This window comes from Chaetura pelagica, unplaced genomic scaffold (assembly GCF_000747805.2).
Source record: "Chaetura pelagica isolate M959 unplaced genomic scaffold, ChaPel_1.0 scaffold227, whole genome shotgun sequence".
Lineage (NCBI taxonomy): Eukaryota > Metazoa > Chordata > Aves > Apodiformes > Apodidae > Chaetura > Chaetura pelagica.
The window spans coordinates 364,383-384,528 of NW_009953796.1; the positions used below are offsets into that span (position 1 = coordinate 364,383).

Genomic DNA, 20,146 nt, shown 5'->3' on the forward strand with positions numbered 1-20,146 from the left:
CCCGGGCCGGCTGTGCGCACGCGTGTGCTCGCACGCCTGTGTGTGCACACGTGTGTGTGCTCACGTGTGTGTGCCCACGCTGCTGCAGCCTGCCTGCCAGCCGGCTTCCCAGGGAGCTGCAGCTCTGCCATCTGTGAGGCTGCTCTCTGGAAAGGGCATTTCTCCTCTCCCAGGCAGCTGGGCTTTTGCAGAAAGGTGCCTGCCCAGGAAGGGAAAGGATGCTCTCAGCCGAAAGGGCTGTTTCTGCCCTACCTGGAGTATCCCTGCAGTGAGCTGAGGTCACTCTCACAGGTCAGCTTGCTTTAAAAATAATCTGCCTTAAACCAGCTCCACACACACCCATCAGTGAGCCCGGTGGGTTGGCTCTGTGCTGGAGTGCCAGCCCCAGCTTGAGAAGCAAGCACACCTCTGGCAGCGCTCGCAGGAGCAGGATGGGATGCAGGTCTTGCAAAAAGGCAGCCTGAAAATGATCAGCTCTCCCTCCTCATCTCTTGATTTCTGCCATAAAAATGAGGCTGGAACAGCTGGGACATCCCTTGGTGTCCAACCTCTTGCAGTGTGGGCTCAGATAAAGCTGCAGACCTCTGTAGAGGACTCAGAGGTATAGGTTGCTATATGAGCTGCAGGAACTTATTTCTTCTTGGCTATTTTTCACCAGTCCCTTAAAAAGGGGCTCCCAGAACCCCCCTTCATTGGGACTGCACATCAGTAATTGAAAATTGCTCTTATAAAGGTCATTTCTTGAGGCCACTGCACAATAACATCGATGAAATTCAGCTTTGCTTGGTGTTTGCTGTCAGGGGACGTTGGGGCTTCAGGGTCATCAAGCCAGCACTACGGTCCTATAAACACTTTAAAATTACATTCAAAGCCACCTGATCTTTCTGTGTCTCTGTGTGCAGTGACCCCTGCACACACAGAACAAACTCACATCAATTGCCATGGCTCAGGCAGATGAAAATGGAAACCAACGTGCTGGGACCAGTGTCGGTGCTGTGGGATTAAGGGACTTGGATGAACGTCACCATCTCTTCTGGCCTTAAAGGCCCAAGAGGTGCAAAGCTCAGGCCTGTCCCTCAGTGCTTCACAGGTTCCTAGAGCCTTTGAGAAGTTCTAAAATGGGAAAGGAAAAAAGAAATTGTTGAGACACTGGAAGAAGAAAGAGGCTTTCTAAATGCCAGCAACTCTTTTATGCATCAGCACAAAATGCAACCCTAAAAATGGGTTGGGGGGAGAAAACCAAACATCTCCTTTTCTGCAGGTGCTGAACATCTGCAGCTTCTAAAAGGGAAAAAAGGGTTGTAGGCACAGAGGTCCTCAGCATGCCTGTGAGAAGGGCCAGTGCTCAGGCACAAAAGGAGCCTGATTCATCTTCCTGTCCTCATTTAGCATGAGCAATCACGGGTGTCTAGATGAAGACTTCTAGGGACATGTTGTTGTCTCACTAAAGGCACTCTGGAGATGTCAGTAGGCTCGAGCCTTGGCCCTTTAAAACCCCCCTGTCTCATCTCACTGAGAAAGCCTGAAAGCAGGGCAGCAGCCAAAAAAACCCCACCCCAGCCACCCCTGACATTTTCTTCCAGTCTCACATGCTACCAGATAAAATCTCCGTGCTCTCAGCTGTTTGCTATCAGCTCTGGTTCTCACTGCAAACAAACCAGGGGAAACATTCACAGCAAATGGGGTTTGCAAGACATCTGCTGGGTTAAGGATCTCAGAGAGTCCCCTTGTCACCTCCAGGTACCCACCAGGGAGGCAGGGAGGGATTCCAGCAGCTGCAGCATCTTCCTTGTTCCCTTGCTGGGTGAGGGGAGGATTTTCCATCAAATTATTCTGAGCAGGTTTTGCTGTCGCTGGGGAAAGCAAGGAGGAGGCAGCCAATCTGCAGGCAGAGCAGGGCTGTGCTGGAGCACACTGTGCTGCCAGAGCTGGAGCCTGGGCTGAGGGAGGGTTCCCAGGCTGGGGGCTCAGCTCCAGCTTCAATGGAGCAAGGTGGGGGGGACAGAGCATGGCAACTTGTCCCCAGAATGGCACCTCCCTGCCGACGCAGGCAAGGGATGCTCCCCTTTCCAGCGGCTGCAAGGATATTCTTGAAGGGACTGACCTCAGGGTGGAGTGTTGTCGTCAGAAAAGTTAGGCACCTTTGGCCCTCAGAGGTGTAGAAGGAGATAAAAATAAGAGCTGGCAGTTTGCTCCATCCCAAAGGGCTCCCCTGGCTTCAATGGGGAAGCTTCATCTCCATCTCAGTCCAGGCTCCGTGCCGTGCACCGAGATGCTCCCATCTATCTGCCTTTGGACCAGTCTGCTGGGAGAGGTGTCTGGGAACGTTTTTGTGTTTATCCTCCTTGGGACTAAATCCTGTGGCTTATCCCCATGGTATTCTCAGTCTTCCCAGTCCAGGGTTTGCCCTGATTTTCTTTTCCCCATTGGGAGCCTTTCTCAGATCTCTAACCACAGGTGTGTCCGGCTCTTCCTTATTTCTCTCATCTCAACCAACCACATTCAAACTCCAATTCCAGATGTCTGGGGCATCACACACGTCCTTACAAGCATAAGCTATGGATATAAGCCAATAAGGAGGATCAGTCCTGCAGACAACCCCTTGCCATCCCACTTCAGCCAGGTCTAAGCATCACCACAGCACACAAGCAGAGCAAACATTTTGGGGGTTGTCTCTTTTTAAAACAAGTAACACTGGAAGCTGCTCTTCCTCTGATCTCTTTCATACACAGACATTGCAGGCATTACTTGCAACAACATGAGGTAAATAACATTCAGAGGGAAATGTGATGTTGAACTCGACAGGGTCCTTTTAAAACCCTTTTCATCTCAGGGGCCCTTTGATGTGCTTGAAGAGATCACCTCACTGACTTGGCTCCTGTCATCCTGGATTAATTTTAGGTTTTGAGCCCAACTCCACATCTTATCCTAGCTTTGAAAAAGTTGGGGTCAAATGCCAGCTTTCCACTACACCAGAACCAAAAAACCTTACAGACAGACATACAGCTCCAACTGCCCAGCTCACTCCTGGTTGCACAGACACCTCTAAGGTGAGGACAGAGCCAGAGGTGACAAGAGAAGGTCATTAAGAGTCTCAGGATAAATCCTCGCGTTCACTTCAGCCCCTTTTTTTTCTGCAGAAGCAGGTTTTTCCATCCCACCCCACCTAGTGTCAAGCCCGTGTTGCTGTTACACAGGCACATCCAGCATCTCCTGGGCTGCCTTCCACTGGAGAAGGCCAAGCAAATCCCTTCTGTTTCCTTTGCTAAATGCTCCTTAACTGTTTCTCAGCAGCCTGTTCCTGGCAATTATGTGACAATTCAGCACAAATGTCAAGGAGCTGCAAAGTTTTCAGCACTTTCTGCAGTGCTGAGGCTGGAAAACAATGCCTATATATTTTTTTGCTGATCCAAGTCCTTAGTAATTACACTTAATAGATCCCAGAGGGATTCCTAGGTAACCTGCACTATGGTTTCCATGGCAGAGAGACAAAGCTTGTGCCCTGTGATAACAGATCATAATGGTTTGTTAATGCTTAAATTAATTATGCTACAATTGTATTTGTAAACCAGCTGTCCCTTGTATTCCTAGTAAGACCCTTAGGTTGCTATACCATAGTTAAAGGATAAAAACAAACAAAATGGAGTGTCAGCAATGGTGGGGCTCCAGCAGGGGTGCAGTGTGCCAAAACCCACAGGCTGGATGAAACCTTCACTCCCTACTTCTGCAGCTACAATTACCATTACAATTCCTGTGCCATAACAAGTGTCTTTTTACATTTTAATGTTTCCTTAGGTTTGGGTCTATTTTCCAGCTCTCTAAACTTTGGAGAAAGTCTTAAAAGCCCTTGGAGACCATCCCTGTAGATACAGAAGGACCCTCTTACCTTGCTGATAACTTGCCCACCCTTGGCAGGTGTTTTCCTCCTCCTATGTAGGACTCCAGAGACTTCTTCTTATAAAGAATAAAAACCAAAAATCCCAGCCCCAGAGCTGTCTTGTTTTGCTGATGAAACTTGCATCACCCAGGATGCTGGATGATGCTTAGGCACTCAGGAGCTTGATTTAATTTTTCCTTTCCTGGAGCCAGGCCGGTAACCATTCTGGGTGGAATTCATCTCACGTCACTTGGTCTACAGACAGCCTAGATGGTTTAGCACAGACTAGATGTCTAACATTTAGACAGCCAAAATTGGGTGAGAGGATGCTGCCAACTGGCGTCTGCTTCCCAGGAGAGGAGGTTCTGGACTCGCGGGCGCTGGGAGGCAGCGCGGCTCCCGCAGCCGAGCCCCGGCTCCTGGATGACAGGCAGGGTTGTTTGAACTAATCTCTGCAGTTCCTGGCAGCCTGCTTTAGCACTGCTGTTTCAGGGCTAAAGAGAATGTTGTAGATTTTTAAAATAAATAAATAAAGAGACCAGAAAAAAGAGCAGCTTTGCAGGCTGCTCGCTGGCTGTGACACACCAGCCCCAAGCTTGGAAAATCAGCACAACCTCTGGCTTTCTAGCTGGCCTCAGGGATTCCTTTGGGCTTTTCTAAGTCTCCACGAGGCCAAAGATGAGAGAAAGCACCACCGAATCACTACAGCAACATGCAAAGTTGCAAATCAAGGGCTGTGGCTCTTCTTTCTAAAGGTGGGTGGCTCACCATACAGAGGGCTGGCACGTGGTGGGGAGAGTTGTAAAAGCTGCTGGTTCTAAAATGCTGGCTGTAGCTGCAGTAAAAGGGAGTTCACTGACCTGTTGCCAGGCTGGACTCAGGAAAACATCTCTTCTAAAGCACAAATCCAGAAGTGATTCATCTTTTTCCTGGGCACTGAGCAAGAGTCACTTCTTAGAAACAGATGACATACATCCCTGGACATCCTTGTAATCCAAAGGGAGAAAGGCAAGTGTTTCCTCTGAGCAGAGGTTAAGGCAGAAAGACCTCACTAGTTAGAAATAAGCCAGATAGAAGCATTTAGAAGTGCAGCAGGATTTGTAATTGGAGCTAAAACAGAAGCCTCAGGGTCACAAAGCTGCTTATCCACCAGCTGCCACAGGCAGGACTCCAGCCCCTGCCAAGATCTGTGTCTCACCGGGGGGAGTGGCCGTACCTGCCACTGCTCCATGGACAGCCCTTGTTGGGGTCAGCACAGGGAAAAGGGTGTTAAAAAGAGGGAATTGTCACAAGGAAGCACAATTTGTAGGTTGCCAGACAGTCAGATTTGAGCTGTTCTGTTTGCAGAGACCCCTCCCTGGTCATCCTGTTTCTGGGATGTTTTTGCTGGCAACCATGAAAGACCCTGCATATGCGGTAGCAAAGTGAGCATCTTCTCCTGCCTTTACATTGAACAGGGGATGCAAGATGCAAATAGGTGCAGGATGAACCAGGGAGCTGAGGAAAATATCCCTGCTGAGGAAAATATCCTGCTGATGCAGGCAGGTGGGTGCATGTTGCATAGCTTGTTCACTCTCCCAATTTTTCTGTCTGAGGGCACAACTTTGAGGAGCAGGTGTATAAATGAACGATGTGCTCCCCTCCCTGGGCATCATCCCATCAGCATCCTCTGACAAAAGGTTGTGATTTCCAACAGGTCCATCCCAAAGTGTCCCTGTTTGTGAGGGAAAGCTCTAACAGCAAGGAATTGAGAAGCAGCCAGTCCTACGCTCTGTGCCTTTTGTCAGGGAGGAGAAACAGCCTCCGGATTATCCCAGGCTCTTGTCAGCTGGTGTGCAACTTTGCCTCCTTCATGGCACTGAAAGGATCTGGCAGTCTGGGCAGGGCAGGGGCAGAAATGGTGGCTGCTGCTTTGGCAGAGGGAATGAAAGGGCGAGTGGACCAAGGCTGCAAGTGCGAGCGAGAGCAGTTTAAATCCTCCCTTGGCTGCGAGGTGGAGGGAACCAAATGCATTTTGTGTCTCTGTGGTGCCCTGCCAACAGCAACAATGACAGGGATAATCACTTGCAATCTGTTATTATATTAACACGAGCTCAAAAATCGTAAAACCCACTAATCTTTTGAAATGAAGCTAAACCCCCCGAAATGTAAATAACACACCAAGCGTCGCAGCACTTGGCAGCAGCAAGGCTGGGTTGTGGGCAGTGGGGAGGAGGGGCAACGGGGGACGGGGGGGTGGTTTCTGCCTCTGAAAGGCTTTGCCTGGTGCAGGTGGAGAGATTTGCTGGAAGCAGTCAGGCGTGGATACCTGCCTGCCAGGAGAGGCTCTCTGCAATCCCTCCGTTTGCTTGGCTTCCTTTGACCCTGTTGCTAAGCTACAAATATGCCTTTCCAGCAAGCTCCAGCATCCTCGCTCCTACCCACTCCCAAAGCAGAACTGAATCAGCCTGCTCAGGAGAGAAATGATCTCCAGCCAGCAAGGAGCTTTATTTTTTTTTATTTTTCCAGCAGCTCTGCAGAGTGGTGCAAGGACTTGCCTAGAAAGGGTGCCCACCCCTGCCCCATGCCAACCCAAGAGCCACAGGAGCTTGGTTGAGGGCACAGGAGCAGAAAGGAAAAACATCTCTGCCATTCCAGGCAGTTAAAGCTGGCACAGCTCAGTTGCAGCAAGAATAGACAAGGATACCAGCTACTCCAAGAAATAGCTACCACCTACCTGCACACACGCTTGCTCACCCTGATGCAAACCACATTAACACTTTAGGACAGCAAATGTTTTTCTGGCAGGGATGAGGTGTCAGGGTGGATGCTTTTCTGACCAGTGATCTGCAGAAGGATGCGTTGGCGTGTTGTCTGCAGTCCTGAGGCTGAGGGGTCTCTTCCTGTCATTCCTGGGATGCTAGTAGGGTCTCACATCCTTGTCAGGTCCAGGACAAGTTGTCAGGGATGCCTTTGTGCTCAGTGGAAAGTGATGGGTGCTTCTGGGGTGCCCTTCAGCCCAGCCCACAGTGGGGGGCTGACATGGGTCAGTTGTGATGCGAGTCACTGCAGTGGTTTCCACGTTGTCCCCAAGAGCTTAATTTGGTCTGTAAGAACCTCAGAAAAGGTTGTTAGAGCTTTCCCAGAATGTTGCTTCAATGTAGACCACCACCAGCTTCTGTTGGTGCTGGGATCCCTGTACAAGCTGTCATGTTTACTGGGAAATGTCCTTTGAAGACTCCTCCAAAGCACCCCCAAACAACTGCATGGTACAGTACAACCTCTTCTCCCCTTTTCCTTGACCACCTCGGGTAAGCAACTGATAGGTCAGATTTCCTGTGTGCACAACACGGGGGAGTCCATAAGCAACTGCTGGCTTCATCAGTGGGTCCCATGGGTGCTTGGCAGGCACTGGGTCTGGGGCTTACCTTGGGACTTACATACCATTTAAACAGAGATTGGCCCAAGGCTTGCGGGTGTGTTGAGGCAGATGGATGGAAAGTAAGTGTTGAAGTGACTCACAAAAGCAGGGGTGCAACAGCTTTGCTCTCACCCAGGCATAAGAGGGACAGTGCCACCAGGGATGCCTTGGGCTATGGGTGAGTGTGGGGAGGGAGCAAAGGGGCTCCTGGCACAGCCAGGAGAGGGATTTTCTTTGCCTTTGGAGAATCAAGGACTGCACGAGGAGGACATTGTGCTTCAGTGAAAGACCTCAGGGTGACCTGTTTATTGTCACAGGGAGTCAGGCAATAGCCCTGGCTTCAGTCCCTTGCTCCTGCTGTTTGCTCACCTTGAAAGGGAGGATCCTTATCCACACCTTCCTCACCAAGGCAGCAACCTGCAAAAATTCAGCCAGGGTTACCAGGAGCTTTGGGATCATTTGCTGGGGGTGTGAATCTGCTGCCTGGGGTGTGCTCCCCTGCAGACCTGCCTGCCCTGCAGTGCCCAACCCCTGCTGCAGGGCAACCTTAGACAGAGTTCCAGGGCACCTTCTAACTCCTCTCCTTCTCTTTCTCTTGCAGGGCTCAGCTCCCATCTTGGTAGTCATGGTGATCTTACTAAATATTGGAGTCGCCATTTTGTTTATTAACTTTTTCATCTAATTCAAGACTGTCTTGTTTGCAAAAATAACAGTTACATGTATGAATGGGGGAAATAAAAAACAACAAAACAAACAGCAACCAAACACAACAACAAAAAAAGGGAAAAATCATAACTCGAACTGTCCTATGACAATTTCCAAGTCTTTTCACAGAAGAACAACAAACAATCGAGTCTCACTCACAGTTTGCCTTTTTTCCTGGGTAATGTTTTTTGGATTTTAGCCAAAATTCTTTGCTTGTATAACACTATGCTGTGTGGCATGGCAAAATGCTATCAACACTCTGCCCCCCCAACACTGGAAAGGATGAGAAGGAATCCCAACGAAATAAAACCTCATTTCCCTTTCCCTCACCCCCTAAAAAAATTATATTCATAATAACAGTAATGAAGCCCAAAATGGAGACTAGATGAGGGGACTGTGGGGAGAGGCTGTTTGAGGTGTGTACGGGTCCTGGGGTGCTCCAGGCTGAGTTTCCCTGGGAAATCCACAACAGCTTTAATGACAAATGGGAGAGAAAAGCAAAATCAGGCACCTGGTACTTTTTTTCCTTCTCCCGTAGCAAATGGAGAAATGTTACTGTAAGGAGGAGGAGAGGAGGAGCATGGGGAAGGCATGAACCATGTCCAGGTGTGAAAGATGGGAGAAGGGCAATGGGCCCCATTTTGTTATTTGTTTTTTAAAACAAAACAGCAATTGGTGTTGTGCTCAATTTCATGGGGCGAGGGGGGGAGTAGGGAACACAAGGTGTGAGCAGCAGCCCCACCACCCTCCTGCCTTCACTCCTCCTCCCCAGGCTGCTCCCTGGCCCATGGCAAGGCTGGAAAACCACCCAGTGCTATTTTTAATTGACAGCCAATTTCTCCTGGGAAAAATGTGTACCCAGATTCCCCCCAAAAAACTTGCAGGCACCTTCAGCAACATGAATTGAGAAGCTGCTGGTCATCGTGCCATGCTTGCCTTGGGCATCCCAACCCAAGCACAGGGGTGCACAGAGAAGCAGCCAGGTAGGCAGGGACTGGGGAGAGAGGGCTCAGTTCTGATCCACTTAGGGTAGAAAGAAAACAAAGCAAGAGAAGACAAAACTGCTTCTCAAAGGCATCTGGGGAGGAGCACTGGAGCATGTGAGAGAGGAGAGAGAGGGTGGTGGGTTTGTCTCTTACATCTTGCTGTGGACTGTTTCAGACATCATGCTTGGGCTCTGAGCATGTAGTATTTTGCACTTTGTAATGCAGGATGTATATTCCAGCTTCCAACATGTCCCTGTAAAAAAAAAAAAAAAAAGAAAAAAAAAGAAAAAAAAAAAAAAAAAAAAAAGAAAAAAAAAGAAAAAAAAAAAAAAAAAAAAAAGAAAAAAAAAGAAAAAAAAAAAAAAAAAAAAAAGAAAAAAAAAGAAAAAAAAAAAAAAAAAAAAAAGAAAAAAAAAGAAAAAAAAAAAAAAAAAAAAAAGAAAAAAAAAGAAAAAAAAAAAAAAAAAAAAAAGAAAAAAAAAGAAAAAAAAAAAAAAAAAAAAAAGAAAAAAAAAGAAAAAAAAAAAAAAAAAAAAAAGAAAAAAAAAGAAAAAAAAAAAAAAAAAAAAAAGAAAAAAAAAGAAAAAAAAAAAAAAAAAAAAAAGAAAAAAAAAGAAAAAAAAAAAAAAAAAAAAAAGAAAAAAAGAAGAAAAAAGAAAAAAAAAGAAAAACAAAAAACCAAACATCATTGGCAATGGCAGCCTCTAAGGATGTATTATTTTACTTATTTTTTTTCTATGTTGCTTAATTTGTTGGTTTATACCATCTTTGTAATATGCCTGCCTTGATTTTTCTCCCCTTCCCTCTCCCCACTGATAAGATGCATACTCATTAAAGATGCCGTATCCCTGTTCTGAGCTGTTATGGTCCCAATCCCAAGAGTGTGGTCTTAGCTCAATTGCTTGGAAATGGCTGACACCCCCTTGCTTTAAAAAAAACCAACAAACCACCACAAAACAACAAGAAAACCAAACCAGAGAAAAGCCTGTGCTGTTTCCTCCCCTCCCCACGCCGTGGAGATTGGCTTTGCCCGTGATCCACCCCCACCAGCTGCGCTTCGAGTGGCTTGTTTGGGATTTGGTACATCCAGGGACCAAATTCCACCCTCAGTTCTACCCACTGCAGCTCCATTCCACAGGAGAAGAGGTGCCAGTGTGGCAGCAACCCGAGGGTGGGATGAAACCCTTACACAGGTATAATTGGGATGGGGGGGGAAGGAGGGGAAAAAAAATCCTCCTCGCCTTTTTCAGACAGAGTTGTTGGAAATAGTCCTGACTTGTGGACTCAGCTTTGCTTTGCTTCTGTTTTAGCTGTTTCTCTGCTACCTTTTCAGCAGATTTCTTATTACACTGCACTGGATTGCTATATTTTTAACCAGAAATAAACTAAGGACTAGAGCATGTGCCAGTTAAATTCAGTTCTTTTCCTTACATGGTCTTACTCCCTCCTGTCGCAGTTTTCCTTCCTCCTTTCTTTCCTTTCCCTTCTCAGCCAGAGGGCACTGGGTGGACAAGCTAAATGTGAACTGAAGGCAGCCAGACCCCAGGAACTTTTAAATTCCATTTTCCACAGTAACCATCCCTTGTCTTTATACCTCTTCCTTTCTTGTTTGATTTTTTTTTTGGCTTTTCCTTTTGGGGCCTTAGTCATCTTTTTATACTCCTGGATGGTTGCTGCCTACTTGAAATGAACCAAATGACAAGATATTGTGGTTGCAGCCCTAGGATCTGATCCATGTGTTTTGTAATTCTGGCTGCAACTCTTTGTCAAGCCTCTCCAGGACTTGTTTTTGTACATCCAAGTACATGATACCAAGGTCCTCCCAGGAGCAGGTTAAACAGATACATGTGAACACCGTACAATAATTTATATATAAACAGCACAAAAATGCCTTTCCTTATCAATCAAATAAAAGCACTAGTGATTTCATGACTAGCTTTTTCACCCTGGTGACAGCCTAGTTATTCCTCCTCTTGCCCAGGTACCAGCAGTCGTGTACAGACACAAATGCAACTTGGGTTTTCCATCTCTGTTCCACAGGATAAAACCTCTCTGGAGCTGAGGGTTTGTTCAGCGTGAGAGAGAGCCAAAGACTAATATTAATTGGCTCCCAAACCATGTGTTTAAAAATAACGATTCTTTTATTAATCATGAGGAGCTGAGCAATTTATCTTAGTTCTGGGCTTTTCACATTTGCCCAAGGCCAGAAATATTCTTGAGAAGTAGCCCAGAGAGAGAGGTAATTCAGGATATTTCCCTGTCTTATGAGCCCAGGATTCATGCAGATCTACCTAAGGCACATTAAAATGTCTATCATTGTGGCATATAAATCTATGTAAATTGTCCATACCTGCTGGTTTATGTCCACACTGAGAAATGCATGAGAACAGCTGAAGGTTTATTTCATCTTTTTTAGGCTGCAATGGTATTTTTATGTTCCTGCAGCAGAACAAGCAGCACCTGAAACCCAAGGAGAGGCTGGGGCTCAAGGATCCAGCCCTCCTCCTGCCATGGCAGTAAAGCCATTGGCAAAAAGCCATGTGTCCCTCCCTGGGGACACAGAGAGGACCAGACCTCACCTGTGTGAGTGATGGGCTGGTTTGACACCACATCTTTAGGGAAGGCAAAAAGGAAGGAACACAAAAATCCTCCACCTGCTCGTGTCACAGCAGCTTCTCACCAGCCCATCTGGTGTCTAGTTTGCTTGTACCCGAGACCTAGATTCTCCAAGCAGGTTGGGACTCTCCAGGGCCTGATCTTTCAGAACTACTGAGCTGCTGCAGCACTTATAATCCTCATCACCTGCCTGCTCCCTTTTACCCCCAATTTGGGTACTGTGTGGACAGCACTGATAGTCTGTCAAGGCTCAGGCTCTTTGACATTTGTTTGAACACAAGGAGGACACTGAGATCCAACCCCTTACCTCCTCCATAAGAGCAGTTGCCCCTACCCCAGCAGCTGCTGCATTTTGGTATCAGGTGTTTGATCTTGTTGGAAGGGAGAATTGAGAATTACTCCTGCAAGCAGCAGGAGCACTGCTCCCCAACCTCTTCCATGTGGGGCATGTTTCAAAGCTCTTTCCTTGTTTATCTGTGATGTTCAGTCACTGTAGGCTTGTGATGCTGCAGCTGTTGGGCCAACGGCTGTTTCCCAGCAGCAGCTAAACCATTTGATATGTTCCCATTCCCACTTCCCCATCCCTGGAAGATCTGCATTGGTAGGAACATGTGTGTCTTTAGTCTTTCTGTCTTGCTGACAGACATAATATGCTCAGGGCTGTTCAGCAGCAGTGGGGCTCACCCATGGTGCTGCTGGAGCCAGAAAGCAGAAGTTTTGCTGATACAAACCAGCTGGTGAATGAACCCAGATTCTCTCCAAGGCAAATGAGGAAGGGATGGACCAGCCCAGAGCATGACAAGGTTGACCAGCAATTTGGCAGCAGAAAGGTTTGGGACTGGTTTATCTCCAGAAGCCACCACAGCAGGTAGGCAGGGCTGAAGGGAGACCAGCAACTCACCTTGACTGAACCAAACCTTCACTGTGAGCAAAAATCCCCTGAGCAGTGGCAGGAACATCCTTCCATCTCCAGACATTTATCTCTGGGTCAGCCCAATCACCCTGATTCCTCTCTGATAAACTCTCCTGCAAAGTTCATTCCCAATCACGCCCCACTCACACCAAAACACACTGATGTGCATGAGAAACCATCTCATGTGCCACAAGCTAAGCTTGAGTTAGACATGAAGCCACTAACCTTCTACCGTGGCCTTTGTTGTGCAACCCCCAAAGTCAAATGCACTTCTGCTGGAACCCTCTTTTCCCCTTCCAAGCTGTGCATTTAAATGCAATAGAAAAATCCAATTTCACTGTGTTACTTACAGTGCAACTACAGCATGTGTGGCCCAAAAAAAGAGGGATTACTGAAAATATTTTCCTCAAGGAGTGAGTTAAAAAAATAAAAAAAGGTTACTTTCAGCCTTGTCTTTTAGCTGAAAAAACAAAACAGAAAAACAAAAAAAAAAACAACAAAAACCACCACCAAACCAACAGCTTGATTATTTCCAGCTACAATAATATACTGAGGTCTTTTTTCTCCAATGTACATGTTTATATATTCATCCCTTTACAATGAGATGGGCAAAAGCCATTGTCTGATGGATGCCAAAGGGATAATTGAATTTTTTCTGGGTGTTCATACATTTAAAAAAGTACAAGCTGTTCTTTGTACGTGTCAGACAAGAATAACTACTCTTATGACAAACACTGCTGGAGTTTCTCCATTCCTAGTTTTCCACCAAGTTCTCACCCTGGCCCTTCTCCTGGGTACCATTTTGGGCAGGCCACTTCACCAATGGGTCTGCCTCTGCCTGCAAAAATCTTACCTTCCTCTTAAGGTACTTTTGGACCCAATAAAAGAAAAACAACCAGATATGTGAATCTGCAACCCTGAACAGGCTTCAGTGGACCTCCAGCCAGTGCTCAGAGGAGCAAGGCAACATTACAGTTTGATATCAAAGCATCATAGTTTGCATTTCTTAAGGCTGTGGCAGAGCCCATCACATTCTGACCTCCTCTGTAGGCATTTAATGCAGCAGTAATAATCAGTTACCCCTGCTTAGTGTGAAGTTTTAGCTTTTTCTTGGAGGTTTTGTTTGCTCCACCAACACATGGCAGCTTCCAGGGCTTCCTCCTTCTTGGGAGGAAATGAGCCAAGCTGCACGCCCAGGTCAGCCCAACCTCTCAGCAGAGCAATGAAAGCCCTAGGAAGCCAACATCTCCCCTGCCAGCCACCCCACAGCCTCCTGTCCCCCAGCCCTGTCAGGCAGGCAGTGTGGTCCCCACAGCTGCAGGACAGTTGGCTCATCCTGACTCACAGGTTCTTTGGAAGTGTGTCTCTTCCAGTCGATGCCTTCTCCAGTCACACTTAGCTTGGCACTGAGCACAACTAGGACTACATTCTAGAGCCCTTGAGGAAAAGATGAAAGGAAAAACCTCAGATCACTGTTTCACAGACTCCAGCTCACTCAATGCCTCATTCAACACTCTCTCTGCTGGAGAAGGAAGAGGGAGAATCTTTCCAGGAGGCTGCAGCTGTCCTGTACCAAACTACCCTTCATCCTTGGCACTGCTGCAGCCCAGCTTCAGCCCAGGGAAAAAACTCACTCAAGGAGCATATTTGTATTTGAAAAGGGAAAAAAAAAACACTACAAAGTACATCTGGCAAAGAGAGTGTTCTCCCCTGCCTGGTTAGGCATTTCCAATGGAGCCCTGTGCACAATTGCTGTGGTTTTAAACCCACAATTTCTCAAATAAAAAGGGAAGAAAAATTTAAAATATAATAATGATGAAAAATAAAATCTGCAAATGCAACTCAGTAGCAGATTCCCAAAAATTTAGCCCAGAAAGCCATGGCAAATCACACACACACAAAGGATCAGATGCCACTGAGATCAAGGTATAGTACACTAACCCAGGGGACAGGACAGCAGGACAACTGTCACTGTCAGCCCATCAAGCATGACAGATTCTTTCCTAGGTTATCAATAAATTTATTTTCACCTCTCGCCAGTTATTTTGCAAGGAAGGTACCTCCCTGTCATTTTGGCAACCTGCTCTACTTAATCTTTATTACATTCTAATTAGCCTTACAGCTCCTGGCACTGCTCTCCTGAGAGCTGGTTCCCTGGTGATGTCCCTGCCACAACACACGGCACCCTGGAGCTCTCTGCACAAGGACAGCCAGTGCCTTCTGGTGTCAACTCAAGTCATCACTAGTTTCCTGCAACAGACACCCTTGTATCCCATCTGTTGTCCCTATGGACCACAGCACTGCTCTGCTGGAAAGCAAGCAATGCCTTGAGGAGAGGGCCTGAGTCAAGAAGCAAGGGTAAAAAAAAATCCTTTGAGATTGTCAGTCCACTCCCTCCTGTCCTCACACACCATCAGGTCTCAAGGTAGGACATTTCACTGGTCATGAAGAGTTCATTTCTAGGACAACTGCTTTCTTAGACATGTCAGAAACTGAATTGGGAGGTTTCACAAGCAAAGGCAAAATCTGCTACAGCTCATGTTAAAAAGGAAGAGATTTCTACTGTTAGATGCATCAGGGGTTACCCTGGTTCTGGTACAGATATGGCATGAAAGGGTTCCCAGGTTTCTCCAGGCAGTGCAGCCACATCTCAGGGCTGCTGCTGCATCTTACCACCACTACCTGCATATCCCACAGCAGGAACAGCAATCTCTCTTCAACAGCAGGAGAAGAAGAAGTGAAAAAGCTAGGATGGGATTAATTGAGAAAACCAAGATGATGTAATCAAATCAGCTTATGGTAGAAACCCTTGGAGACACGTTCCAGCCTCAGTCAGGGTAGGGAATCTGGGACCAGTGAACCATTGTGATGTGCAGTTTGTATTGACAGACTCAAAACAAAGTTTGAACAAAAATGTGACAGTATTTTATCCACCAGCCTCAGCAGAACAAGTACTTGGACAGCAATCCTGTTAATCAAGACCCTCCCCACAACTTCAGGGGAATAACAGCATGTCCAGAGCATGAACCAAACAGGCACATTATGATTCGTCAGCCCAAAGCCACTTGGAGCAGTCAAAAGCTGGAGTTTCAGGACACCTTCTGGACACACTGACTGCCTGGCACATCAGGCTGAGTCCAGTAGGGCTATCCACTGCTCCCAGCATGCTTCATCCCTCATGGAACAGCCTCAACCACATCTAGACTGAATCTTCATAGAAAGTCTTTGCCATGGCATGTGCTACTTTTACCACTTTCTTCTCCTTGGCATCCAGGCCCATGTTGCTGCGGGCCAGTTTAATCCAATACTGCTCTGTCCTGGACAGATAGTCTGCATGCTCCTCACCAGGCTGAACAGCTGGGTGCTGCTCCTCTCCTAGGACACAACAGAAGAAAGAAAGAGAGGTCACCAACAGCTAATGTAGGCAATCTGCTCTTCCACATGTCAACCTGGCCAAGACCGCTCTTTAGCTGACGTGTTTAAAAGTAATAGCCTAAAAACCTATCAGTAGCCAATCAAATTTCTCTCCACCCTGAGAGCAGTTACTAAGAAAACTTGGCTTTTGCTGGAAAACTCACATGGATGCCAGTGAGACATACCAGGCTGGCAGCAAACCAGCAGGTATTGTACTAAAAACCACTTTATTTTAGTATGGAGACCACATTCAGATTCATTGTTACCTTCCTCATTTTCACTGTCCTCTTCAGAGCTCTCCTCTTCCCCTCCCTCTGCACCTTCCATCTCATCATCCTCTTCATCCGATTCCGACTCCTCCAGCCATTCTTGTGCTTCTTTGATGAGAAAGAAAATAGAAGAAATAAGTAACCAGCTGTTTCCCATTCCTACACTCAGAACTGCCATGGAGGCTGCCAGGGCAAGGGCTGACAGATGTGCTCCTGAAGAGCCCTCCTGCATTCTTTGCCCTCCTAGATCCACTCAGTGGATGCCAAGGCCTGGCTCTGATGGGGAGCAATGGGAAGAGATGACAGTCAGAGAGAAGTGAACAGCACAGAATGGCTGTGGAAGAAAAACTGGCAAGTGCTGACGCTGACAAGAGTTGATTCTTTCTCTTCGCACTTCACAGTTCCATGATTATCAGCAAGACTCCTCCCTACTCACATGCAGGCTGTGAGCTGCCAGGGCAGGGGCATCTCTTTTAAAAATGTCTCTTTACTGTGCCTAGCTCATAACCTGGGATGAATCACTTAACCACTACCTTAAGAGATATGTTGCTCTAAGATAGACTCACTGTTTCTTTCATTAATGAGAAGGAATTCCATCAAATCCATCTTCACTGAGGTCTCTCAGGTAGTGCTTTCTGCAGCACCACTGAACACACTCACATAACAACCACATAAGCCAGGAACCCAGGGACTTGAACTCCCTGCTTGCCAGATCTCCTGAGCAAGCTAGCCCAGCAGAGTAGTCAGAGTGTGCAGCAAACACACGACACATCTAAGGAATGAGAACCTGAAGTAACGGCTCATCCCCACCCCTTGAGAAAGCTCCACTGCTGGGGGTCTCCCCCCAAACCCAGTGTAGCGCTGTTACACTAAAGGCAAAGAGAGCGATCCCACCATCAGATCTTACTTGGATCCATCTCCACCAGCACTTTCCACTCTTCCATCTTGTGCAGGTCGATGCTGTAGAGGTCGCTGAGGGTGAACTGGCGATCTCCCACCTCAAACATCCCCCCGTACACAAAGAGCAGCCCGTGCTTCACCGCCAGCATGGCGTTCGACCGCGGGCACGGCTCCACTGGCTGGCCCAAGGCTCCATCCTCCTCCTCCTCCTCCTCTGATTCAGAGCTCTCCTTCTCTTCTGTGGGCCCAGAGATCACCTGCTTGATTGTCATGACAGTCCCATCTTCTGCCACCACCTCTTTGACTATCTCTACTGGGCCTTGTGGAGGTTGGTTCTCCATCTCCTCATCTCCAGCGCCCTCTGCCTCAGCTTGTCTGCCACGTCTTCGCTTCTTCTTCTCTGATTTTGGTCCCTGTTAACAGGAACAAGCAACAGAAGGAGACTTCATGTGAATTGTGGGCACCTAATGCATGTACAACAGTTAATACTATGGATGCTGCTAGGAGGGAGGAGAATTCAATTACTTTTCACTGGAACTGTAAGTCTCAAGTAACAGATGCAACTTCCTCCTTAGCATGAACTTCTATCAGTCATAAAACAAGGAGCAATGAAACTCCTGGAGAAGCCATGGCACAGAGTTGCTTCCTGTATTAATGACAACATGTGCCAAAGAGATAGGAAATAGCTCTTCTGCTCTCCATCCTGCAGGTGCACACAGTCCACTAGTCTGTAACAGGGGCAGGAGAAAATGACCCACCATTTTGTGAAATCAAAACAATTGCTGGGCGCTCAATTACAGCGCATTACCAGGAAGCTCTCCAGGTCTGAGAAGTACTGTATGAAAGGGCAGGAAAACAGTCAGCCAGGCAGGCAGAAGCAAACATTTGAGTGCATGTTTGCCTGTTATTATGTGGTTGACCTCTGATTTTCGACAACAAAGCCAGAAGCAGTGGAGGTAAAAGGAAGGAAGTTCAAACAGGTCACTTCCCCCTTGAGAATGGTTCAAATAAAATCAAAGATTGGAGCTGAGAGCCACTCTTCCGAAGTTCTTAAGAACCAAGGTTAATACTTCATCTCTTCTTGCAGCTCATCAACAATGGGGAAAAGAGGGAGGTTTCCTGATTCCAACACAACACCACATATTTTCACAGTAGCTTTTATCAAACTATCTCATGTCAGACTCACACACCTAAACTGGAGCTGGCCTGCAGTAAAACACCATGTTTTCATGCTGTTTTGTTTCATTTTGCATTACACAACAATGGGGCACATGCAGCCTGACTCATGAAGGAGGGGAATTGCCTCCTGAGCCACTCCTGCTTGGTGTGCAATTATCAGGACTTCCTCTGTCCCCAGAAAGGTGACAATCTGCATCACCCTGAGGAAGGAGGGCAAGGAGAGCACATGGAGCTATGATCCAGGGAAGGAGAGGGGTAGCATAAAGTTAAAGAATTCAGCTGGTCTGGTAGCAAAAACCTGCTAGAGTTGCACATCCCCAGCTCCACTTCTACAGCCTCTCCCCCTCTGCACAATCAGTGGGTCAGAGATCAAAGCAGCAGCCAGATCTGGTGGCTCAGCTTCTGGAGCACCTCAAGTTGCTAGAAATAGAGGCTTGCTCCATGCTGTATAAGGCAAAAAAAAAGGCTTAAAGGACATGTGTCAGATGGTCCAGGAGAACTAACTGAATATATTTGTGTTATTTTTAAAACAAAACCTTTAGCTGTCCAGGAAACCAGCGGTTTTTCCCAATGTCGTAGAAATAAATGTCATTGAAGAAGTCCCCTTCAATGCTCTCCTCCTCTTCCTCATCATGCACACCTCCAAACAGCAGGGAGCGGTTATTGGGAGCAGTTGACACGGAGAAGCCAGACCTGGGAGGAGGTTTCACTCCAGATGGGCTGAGCCGACTCCATGCCCACTTGTCTGGTAAGAGATAAAAGAGATCAACCAACCAACCCACCAAAAGCCACTCTTGATTATATCCCTGCATTAGGGAATCTCATGAGATCACACCCCAGTCTTCTCTCTAAGAGTCTCCAAGTGAGCCACCACTACCACAGTTTGTCAAAACAAGAATTTCCAGCATGGAGAATTCTCAAGTCCTAAAGATTTTCTGTTGTGAAACAGAAAAGCAGTGATCAAAATGGCCCAGAGAACAGTAATTTCAAAATGTTGTTTTAATTCCCTCCCACACAGAAACCAAAAAAACCCTAAAATATCGTTTCTTGTAGTTTTCCCTGAGGCTGTTTGTGCAGACCACAGCTTCTCACAGTCACACAGTTATGCAAGGAGCCTGGAGACCCTCCACTCCATCTCAGACTACTCCAGGACCAACTGGGAGGTGTCAACATGGATAAAGCCATGAGCTAGAAATTATTTTCTGACAAAAAGTACACCCCAACCTTTCTGCAGAGCTCTGCCAGCTCCTCGAAGACGTTTCTCAACCAGCTCCAGTCCCTGAGAGTCTCATTGTGTCAGAGCCACCCTTTACACCAGCTCTGAAATCAAGTCACCTGGAGCTAAGAACTCCTTACAGCCTTCTGCTGACCAGAAAGCTTTGCTCAGCAAAGCAGACACAGCCTCCTCTTTTCAGGCTGTACAATGGAGAGTAAGAAGGGGACAGAGTCACTGTGCAGCACTGTCTGCTGCAGCAACAAACATCCACTACCCTTTGCAGGGCACAGCAGTGAAGAATCCTGCCTGCATGAGTGACAGCCCATCTTCCTTCTCCTGCACACATACACAAAAGAGGACATATTTCCTCCAAAATCCCCCCTGAAACTAGTCCCTTTCTTTTGAAGCCAGTCACAGTATACAAATGCACTGAGCTACTCCTGGGAAGAAGAAATATTTAAATCAACTCATCAGCTGTGTTTAGCCCCAAAGCAAACACTGGGGCATGGAGATTTTCAAGGGAAATTTTGTTCTAAGCTTGAGGTCTTTTGGTCTGTTATTCAAAGGAAGAGAGAGGATTTGTACTCAGTCCTGCAGCATCACTTCCAGCACAGCCCCCCTAGCTGCAGCAATATCTTACCTTCCTCCTTGCCTGCACCTTCAGTCTTCAG

General features: G+C 47.1%; 2 protein-coding genes across 2 annotated transcripts in view; one reads left to right on the forward strand and one right to left on the reverse strand.

Annotated features, from left to right (window-relative positions):
* JPH3 (junctophilin 3) overlaps nucleotides 1-8,055 on the forward strand; it is a 53,341-nt gene extending 45,286 nt beyond the window's left edge. The window contains exon 5 of the mRNA XM_010001092.1: nucleotides 7,879-8,055. Coding sequence (XP_009999394.1) covers nucleotides 7,879-7,959 — 81 coding nt within the window. The 3' untranslated portion in view covers nucleotides 7,960-8,055. The remainder of the gene's footprint in view (nucleotides 1-7,878) is intronic.
* Nucleotides 8,056-15,656: 7,601 nt separating this feature from the next.
* The window catches only part of KLHDC4 (kelch domain containing 4), a 25,100-nt gene continuing 20,610 nt past the window's right edge, over nucleotides 15,657-20,146 (reverse strand). The window contains exons 9-13 of the mRNA XM_010001093.1: nucleotides 19,383-19,397; nucleotides 18,796-19,004; nucleotides 17,088-17,493; nucleotides 16,178-16,288; nucleotides 15,657-15,872 (exon numbers count right to left, since the gene is read on the reverse strand). Coding sequence (XP_009999395.1) covers nucleotides 15,697-15,872; nucleotides 16,178-16,288; nucleotides 17,088-17,493; nucleotides 18,796-19,004; nucleotides 19,383-19,397 — 917 coding nt within the window. The 3' untranslated portion in view covers nucleotides 15,657-15,696. The remainder of the gene's footprint in view (nucleotides 15,873-16,177; nucleotides 16,289-17,087; nucleotides 17,494-18,795; nucleotides 19,005-19,382; nucleotides 19,398-20,146) is intronic.